General features: G+C 61.0%; 1 protein-coding gene across 1 annotated transcript in view; it reads left to right on the top strand.

Moving 5' to 3' along the window:
- LOC114484205 (collagen alpha-1(I) chain-like) overlaps window positions 1–8893 on the top strand; it is a 25785-nt gene that overhangs the window by 11362 nt on the left and 5530 nt on the right. The window contains exons 2-5 of the mRNA XM_055079568.1: window positions 6143–6213; window positions 7866–7934; window positions 8140–8223; window positions 8266–8616. Of these exons, the coding sequence (XP_054935543.1) occupies window positions 6143–6213; window positions 7866–7934; window positions 8140–8223; window positions 8266–8616 (575 nt within the window). The remainder of the gene's footprint in view (window positions 1–6142; window positions 6214–7865; window positions 7935–8139; window positions 8224–8265; window positions 8617–8893) is intronic.

The raw sequence follows: 8893 nt of genomic DNA, 5'->3' as shown, positions 1-8893 counted from the left end.
CGTGCCCCGGTCTGGGAAGATCCCACATGCCGCGGAGCGGCTGGGCCCATGAGCCATGGCCGCTGAGCCTGCGCGTCCGGAGCCTGTGCTCCGCAATGGGAGAGGCCCGCGTACCGCAAAAAAAAAAGAAAAAAAAAAAGAATTTTGATCTAAACTGTATAACTTATGCAAAGATTAACTTTAAATGGGTCATAGGTCTAAATATAAAATCTAAAAATATAAAATGTTTAGATTAAAACATAGGAGAAAATCTTACTAGCATGGAGTTAGGTAAGGAGTTGATAGATTTGACATGAGCAAGATCCATCAAAGGCAAAAATGTGTATCCTAATGTTAGTAGCACTGTCAAGAGGGATAGTTGTTTGGAAAGCAGTCTGACAGCATCTGGCAAAATTGAAATGATATATGATCTTTGACCTAGAACTTTCTCTCCGGGGAATTGGGCCATCCCACAGAAAGGAGCATCCATGCTGAAGATGCAGGGAGAAGGGTTTAGCTTTGCCTGCGGTGGCTGAAACGCGGGACCACGGGAATGGCCATGCAGAGAGTGCACTGGACATCCGCTAGCACGGCCCCAGAACCGCGTGAGGCTGACCCCAAGCTCTATGCTCTGGGAACGCAACAGGGAAGCTGCCCAGGTGAGGAGGGGGCAGAACCGTGTGTAGTAAAGTGCCGTGTAATGAACCAGCGGCAACCAGTGTGTGCACAGGCCAAGCGCAGCGGACTCGAGGGGAATCCCACACAGATGCAGGAGGTGGGTCAGGAGAAATAAGCCACCACCTCACGGGCTTTCTTGGAGGGGGTCCTGCTGCAGAGGTGGGAGAAGTCACAGTGTGGAGCCACAGAATGGAAAAGCAGAGGCCGTGGGGTTTTTTGTTGTTTGGTTTTTTTTGGCTGCGCCTCGTGCGGCTTGTGGGATCTTAGTTCCCTGACCAGGGATCAAACCCAGGCCCTCGGCGGCGAGAGCTCCGAGTCTTAACCACTGGACCGCCAGGGAAGTCCCAAGGCCGTGGTTTTTTTGTTGTTGTTGTTGTTGTTTTGCGGTACGCGGGCCTCCCTCTGCCGTGGCCTCTCCCGTCGCGGAGCACAGGCTCCGGACGCGCAGGCCCAGCGGCCATGGCTCACGGGCCCAGCCGCTCCGCGGCATGTGGGATCCTCCCAGACCAGGGCGCGAACCCGGTTGCCCTGCATCGGCAGGCGGACGCGCAACCACTGCGCCACCAGGGAAGCCCAAGGCCGTGGTTTTAAAACCACATGAAAGATCACGCTTGGGCGTATCTGCAAATGCACATGTGTGGGTGGGCACTTGTAACTGGGCAGTGCGGGTGCTGGTCCAGGGGCGCCCAGGGTCTCAGTGGAGCACTGAGGCATGGCGGCCCCTGGCTCGAGGACATTGCGGGGGCAGGTGGGGGTGGGGACGGGGGGATCGGGAGCCCAGGGGCAGGCCGCCCACTCCTCCTAGGTGGTCAGCCCTCAGGCCGCGGTGCCCTCCGGGCCTGCCAGGTGGGGTCTGCTCCAACCACAAGGGCCTTGGTTCTGCCCAAGAGGAACAGGGTCTTTTAGACTAAAACCCCCTCTGTTTCCATAGTCAGTGGGTCTGGACACATAATAGCAGGTGGTTAATAAACGTAGCGGAATGAGGGACACTTAGGGTGTCATGGTGTCCCGGGCGCGGGGTGGCAGGGGAGCCCACAGGAAGGCGCCACGTGGCTGAGGGTCCACGAGAGGCAGCACAGGACCCCCTGTGGACGGGGCGCGGGGCCGGCCACCAGCACCACAAGGAGAGGTCTGGGGGCCGCCTGGAGGGCTCTTCTCCAGAGCCAGCGGAGCACTTGAGAAAAGCTCCTGTGTCCCCGGGCGCTGGTCCTGCACGCGGTGGCCTCCCCGCGCCGAGAAGCGGACGTCCCGTCCTGGGCAGGGCTGCTGGGGGCTGGCTCTGCTCCCAGATCTCAGGACGGAGGGCCGCGCGGGGGCTGCTCTTTTGCAGCCATTCAGGACCTCCCAGCCCTCGTTTCCCTAACGGCTCACATTTGGAGACACTGCTCTTCTCCAGGAGGCTATAAATAGAAAACTTGTCTTGAGCTCGTGGCTCAGCCTGACTTACTTCTGCCTCAGAACTGCAGGCGTCAATGTTGGATATCTGCTGGGGTTTATAAACGCAGAACCTGGGAGGAGAGACACGTGTTTTTCCTCCTATTTCGCTGTTTGAGGACATGACCATGTGGCCAGTGAGTCTGGCCGGTGGCCAGCACTGAAGGACCAGGAGTCCGTGTGCCCGCGATTACCTCCAAAACAGGACACTTGGGCAGCTGTTTGCCAAGACGTGGTTTAAAGAGGTCTAGAACTCGGTCGGGAACGTGGTCTAGAATGCAGTCTTTTATTCCTCAGACTGTATTAGTACTTGTCTCCATAATCCTGTGTCAACCAGTGGGAAGTTAAAATCTGTAGAGAAAAGTTATAAAGAGAAGAGGACGGATGCTGGAAAGCGTGTCACGTGCAGGCAGGACGGGGCTCCTCCGTCCCCAGAAAGGCCTGTGAGAACACAGCCCTGCGGGGGAGCTCCCGGAGCCCGTGCCTCCGGGGAGTGCCGCGGGCATCCTGTCCACGAAGCGGAGCCTCCAGGGCAAGGAGGGGACAGGAGTGCTGAACGCACACGCCGGGGCTGGCCTTGCAGGCGGCCTGGTTCTCTGGAGAGAGTCGCTGCTGTATGGCGGCTGTCGCCCCCCTGCTGCCGACGACAGGGCGGTGGCGGGGCTGGACCACGTGTGCGCCTCATCCCCACTCAGGGGCTGTTGGGAGCAAGGCTGCTGTAAACGTTGTGTTCTCATTTCCCCGGGGTGGATGCCCAGGCATGCGATCGCTGGGTCGTGTTCAATCAGTGAGAAGCCGCCAGGCTGCTCCGGGGCTGGGGTGGGGTTTGCAGGTTCCTGTCCCCGGGCCGTGGTCCCTGTTTTACCTTAGCCAGTCTGATGGCTGTGGAGGGCATCTCGTGTGGCTCTGAGCTGCCTTCTCTCGCGGCTGATGACATGGGCGTCTTTCCTCGAGCTTCTTCGCCAGCTGTGCCCGTCTTCAGGGAGGTGTCCAGCTGTGTCTTTTGCCCGCTCCCTAGCTGGAATATCTGCTTTACTGTTGAGGGTGACAGGACCCTCCCCCGAAGGCAAGAGACCTTTGAGGTAAAGGGTTCAGTTCTGATCCTGACCTCTGACCCGGACAGCGACGCCGCAGTTCTGCCTGCTGCCTGGCACCCACTCTGCTTCGTGTCCGTAGGTGTTTGGAGGCCCCCGGCGTCTCTGACCTTCTCTGACCCTCGCCTGCCCAGCTCCATCTCTCCTGCCCCGTCCCTGGGTGCATTTCCATCGAGGAGGCACATCTCCCAGAAGCAAGAGGTCAGATGGTTGAGCATCACCTCGTCTCTCGTGGCCACAGTGGGGATAGAGGCCCGTGGGTGGGTGCCTCTGTCCTCCCTGGCTCCAGCCAAGCTGACTCGGACCCCACCCCACTGACCCCGGGCCAGGCCCCTGCAGCCCCTCCTGCCTCCGTGGGGGGAGGGCTGCTGCCAGAGGTGCCCGTGTCCATGTGAGGAGCCCGAGGTCAGAGCTTAGACACCTGGCCCAGAGGAGAAGCAGGGAGAGCAGGAGGGGGCAGAGAGGATGCAGGAGGATGGGGGCGGGGAGATGGAGAGAAGACAGAGCCAGGGGGGAGATGGATGCGGGGGGAGGACAGGAAAGATGGATGGCGGTGGCAGCGGGGCGGCAGGAAATAGCAGCAGTAGGGGAGAGCCGCTGAGGGGCTGAGGAGCGGGTCTGGGTGTCGGAAACGGGGAGAATGCAGGAGAAGGAAGGGTGGAGGCGCGTGGCCGGTGGGGACAGTGCAGCAGCTGACGGAGGAGGAGCGGGAAGGATGGGGAGGGTGCAGGAGGAGGTGAAGGGTGAAGGCTAGGGCTGCGAGGGAGGGGAGGGGAGGCGTGTGGGTGGAGGGGAGGCGAGCGGAGCAGGGCAGGGTGCGGGGAGGTGGTCAGAGCTTCAGAAGCCCCACAGCCCAGCGCCCTCTCCAAGCCCTGTGCTGTGCCCTGCGTCCTCGAAGTGCCTGTCCACCGTGCCCCAGATCAGGGCCATTGCCAGGTGAGGACGTGTGTGTTCAGCCTGTGGGCCGGGGTGGGACACAGGGCCTCATCCTGGGCAGTGCCCTGTCCCAAGTCGTCTCGCCGCGTCACTGGCCCAACACATCCCAGCCGTGTACTCGATGGGCTGGGCCTCCTGCACGTGTCCAGGAACGAGTGGGTCCCTCTGCGTGAATGGGGACAGTGAGGCCCTTCCCCCATTGCCTTGCTCAGAACTGTGGACCGAGAGGTGGTCTCAGCAGCCCAGAGGCTGCCTGAGGTCAAACACGTCCTCCTCTCCCCAAGCCACACCCTCCTGATCAGCTGCGGTGTCGTCTGAGCTGATTCACCAGCCAGAACCAGCGACGAGTTCAGTCAGCTGGAGTAGGTGTGAGCATCTCGTCCTAGAGACCCCCGGTCCCCAGTCCCTGCTCTGCTTCCCGAGTGGGGCCATCCTGGGTGGGCGCCCGGTCCCGGGAGGAGCCTTGTGGGCAGGAGCGCCCCTGCCACCTTCAGGGTCTCCTGGGGCTGAGACTGGGGAATCGGGCTCAGAGAGCTCTTTTTCTTCAATTCACACGTCACCACATTTAGCTGTTAAAGTGCACCGATCCATGGTTTTTAGAGTATTTACGAAGTTGTGCAACCGTCACCACCGTGTCCACATTTCACCACCTCGTAACAAAGTCTCGTATCCATCAGCAGAGAACCCCCTCGCCCCTCCCCCAGCCCTGGGGACCGCTGATGGAGTTTCTGTCTCCATGTCTCTGTGGATCTGGCAATGCTGGACCTTTCAGATCAATGGGATCACTGCGGTCTCTTGCATCCAATTTCTTTCACTGAGCGTCATCTCCATCCATGTTGTAACCCGGATCGGTATTTCCTGTCCACAGTACAGGAGGGTACTAATTTCTCCGCATCCTCGTGTTACTGGTAATAGCCATTCCGTGGTTGAGGAGTGGTGTGTCCTGTGGCCTTGTCTCTGAAGCTGGGTAGACTTTGGAGAAAGGTCTATCCATGTCCTCTGTCCATTTTCTAATTGGTCTACTTCTTTTTATTGAGTTAGGAGTTTTTATATATTCTGTACACTAGGCCCCTTATCAGATAGGTGATTCACACATATTTTTATTCATCGTGTAGGTTGTCTTTGCACTTTCTTGATGGTGTCATTTGAAGCACAGAAGTTTTTCGTGCTGATAAAGTCCAGTTCATCGATTTTTTTCTGTTGCTCGTGCTTTTTTATTTATTTATTTTGTGGCCATGCTGCACAGCATGAGGGATCTTAGTTCCCCGACCAGGGATTGAACCCGTGCCCCCTGCAGTAGAAGCGCAGAGCCCTAACCACTGGACCGCCCGGGAAGTCCCCTGTTGCTCGTGCTTCTGATGCTTAAGCAAAACGTGATTCCCAGGGCTTCCGTGGTGGCGCGGTGATTGGGAATCTGCCTGCCAATGCAGGGGACATGGGTTCGAGCCCTGGTCTGGGAAGATCCCACATGCCGCAGAGCAGCTGGGCCCGTGTGTCACAACTACTGAGCCTGCGCGTCTGGAGCCTGTGAGAGGCCCACGCACCGCGATGAGTGGCCCCCGCTCGCCGCAACTGGAGAAAGCCCACGCACAGAAACGAAGACCCAGCACAGCCAAAAATAAATTAATTAATTTAAAAAAAAATGTGATTCCCAGAAGCCGCAGGAGCCCCTGTGGAGCCAGCAGCCGCCCTCTCCTGTCCTCAGCGCCCAAGGCCCGGAGCGCAGCTCACCGCGCGCAGCTCGGCACCTCGCCTGGGCCTCGGGCCCCCTTCTCGCTCCTCATCACCTGAGTGTGACAGGATTTCCCAGGCGGCTTGGAGGGGAGCCTGGAAGTGGAAGTGTTAGGAGGTGTGGGTGCGAGCCATGACCTGCCAACCGGGATGCCACCCACCCAGGCGGCGTGGTGTTCTCCCCTCTGATCAGACAGACGGGGGAGCTGCCGACAAGGAGCCAACTTCAACTTGCTGGCTCTCTGAAGCTCTTTAGCACACTGGAATATTTGGATTTTTTTGTCTTGCAGCGTTGGACATGGAGAAGCCAGAGACCCTGCTGGCCCTGGAACGAGCAGAAATAACAGCCAAATACAAGCAGGTGAGACCCGGGCAGGGATAGTAAACACTAAGAGCAGGTGCGGCCCAGGCAGGAATCAGAGCCGAGGACAGGCAGGTGAGGCCCGGCGGGGATCCGAGCAGGTAGATCAGGTGGGGGCCAAGTGGGTATCGTCACCAGTCGGAGCAGGTACAGCCCCCAAGCAGGAATCATAGCAGCCCAGGTGAAGGTCACAGCCCACAGGAGCAGGTATGTCCCCGGAAGAGTTAGAGCCAAGATGAGCAGGGGAGGCCCAGGCTGGGCTCATCGCCAGGGAGACCAGGAAAGGCCCAAGCAAGGATGGTCACCAGTAGGAGCAGGTGCAGCCCCGGTGGGATCATAGTCACCTGCAGCAGGCGAGGCCCAGGTGGGGAAGGCTGGCCGGCACAGCCAGCAGGGGCAGATGTGGCCCCGGGGGGGATCAGGGCCAAGGAGGGGCGGGTGAGGCCCAGGTGGGGCCCATCGCCAGGTGTGTGCAGGTACGGCCCAGTGGGAACCACAGGCAGCAGGGCAGTTATGTTCCAGGCGGGGATCCCAGCCAAGGCTGAGCCGGCGGAGCCCAAGTGGATATCCTCACCCGGAGGAGCGGGTATGGCCTGGGTGGGGGTCACAGCCAGTGGGACCAGGTGGCCCAGGCAGGATCCTAGCCAGGTACGAGCAGGTGAGGCCCGGGCAGCTCCCACTCGGGCAGGTGGGTCTCGTGCTGTGCTCCTGGGACGCGGGGCAGGGGAGGTGTCCTGCCCCTCGTTTGGCCACACCTCTGGCCTCTCTGGGTTTCAGGGCCAGGCAGGGGCTCCAGTGGAACCCGGGGAAGATGCTGACCGCTCGCTGTACAAAGTCACCGACAGGCCAGGTTTCCTGCCATGAGGCGTCAGGAGATGCCCCTCCTTCCCATCGCGGGGTGGGTTTCCTTTTGCTGGTCCAGGCCTGGGCCTCAGCTGCGGGGCCTCCATGCCTGGCCCTGGCCTCTGCCTCCGAGGCCAGAGGGAGGCTTGGCCTGGTTAGCAGACTCTGCAGAGCGTGGCCACAGGGTGAGGGGCGCCTGGCCCATAGGTCTCCGAGGCTCCGGCCCGGAGGACAGTGAGGTGTGGCCTCAGGCACTGGAGGGACACAGGTAGGGGAGCAGGCAGGACCAGCCTCAGGAGCTCACGGGGAGGTGACAGAGGCAGGCGAAGTTTGCAGCTGAAGATGACCTGACCCCTCGGTCTGGGGCTGGGAGGAGACGCAGGGTAGAAGGCCAGGCCAGGCCACGGTGGGGGAGAGAGGAGAAGACGTGCGTGTACCTGGACGGAGCTGGCCTGCAGCAGGGCTAAGGGTGCTGGGCTCCTGGACGGAGGCGTCCACTCCGGAACAGGGTGAGGCCCTGGGGAGCGACTCACCTGAGACCCCTGAGCGGGGGCCTCTGCTCTCTGGCAGGGCGGGCAGGGGCCGGGAGGGCACAGAACAGAGTGGGTGACCAGCATCGGCAGGAGGAGGGGCACCTCCTGGGGGCTGCCGTGGGGACACAGCCCGTCCCTGAGCCAGCACCATCCTGGGGTCAGCCCTCCCCTCCGCGGTCTCCTGGGCTGAGACCTGGGGGCCCATGGGGGCAGGTGGGGCCTTCTGGGCACCCGGCCGGGTGCAGGTCCTCACGCTCCGCTTTTCTTGCCTTCCAGTCAGGGGAGCTGCGTAGCCTCAGCACCCAGGGCCTCAGCATCGGCGGCCGCAGCACCCACTCGGCGAGGGTAAGAGCCGTCCGTGCTGCACCGGCGGGAGGGGGGAGGACGTCGTGGGTGCAGCTTCGGTTCCCTGCCGCCCTGACCCCAGAGTCGTCGAGGGGTCCTCGGGCTGAGGGGTCTGCGCCTTTCCTGGCCCATTTGAGTTCACGCCCATCAGGGCTACCCTAGGAAGCTGGCAGCTGGGCCAACACCACCATTTCCCATTTTCCAGCAAGAAGCCCAGGAGATCGGGCGAGCTGACAAGTGGGTAAAGATGCTGAGGAATTGGAGTAAATACCGGGGCGGCGAGAAGGTAGCAAGCTGAGCATCCTGACCCTGAAGGGCGCTGGGCTGGGTGCCCCACAAGGCCCAGGGAGAATCCGATGCCAGGGCTGCAGCCAGCCCAGCTGGGGTGCCCGCAGGAAGGGAGCAGCGAGGCCACGGCCCCCTCTTAGTTGCGGGAGACCCAGCCCCTCCGGAGCATCCTCCAGACGCCTCTCGCTCTCTCTCCTCCTTGGCATCCCCTGCGCCTGTCTCACAGCTGGCTTCTCTCCCGGAGATGCGCCGGCAGGTCTACAGAGGAATCTCCCCATGGGTGCGAGGTCGGGTATGGTCTCTGCTGTTGGACATGGAGAAGGTGAAGGCGGAGAACAAAGGGAAATACCAGGACTTCCCTGGTGGCGCAGCGGTTAAGAATCCGCCTGCCAGTGCAGGGGACATGGGTTAGAGCCCCGGTCCAGGAAGATCCCACATGCCGCGGAGCAACTAAGCCCGTGCGCCACAACTACTGAGCCTGTGCTCTAGAGCCGCAAGCCACAACTACTGAGCCTGCATGCCACAACTACTGAAGCCCGCGCGCCTAGAGCCCGTGCTCCACAAGAGAAGCCACCGCAACGAGGAGCCTGTGCACCGCAACGAAGAGTAGCCCCCGCTCGCCACAACTAGAGAAAGCCCGCGCACAGCAACGAAGACCCAATGCAGCCAAA

This window comes from Physeter macrocephalus, chromosome 18 (assembly GCF_002837175.3).
Source record: "Physeter macrocephalus isolate SW-GA chromosome 18, ASM283717v5, whole genome shotgun sequence".
Classification (NCBI taxonomy): domain Eukaryota; kingdom Metazoa; phylum Chordata; class Mammalia; order Artiodactyla; family Physeteridae; genus Physeter; species Physeter macrocephalus.
Note: the sequence above shows the minus strand (reverse complement) of the source record. Positions and strands in the feature narration are given on the sequence as shown.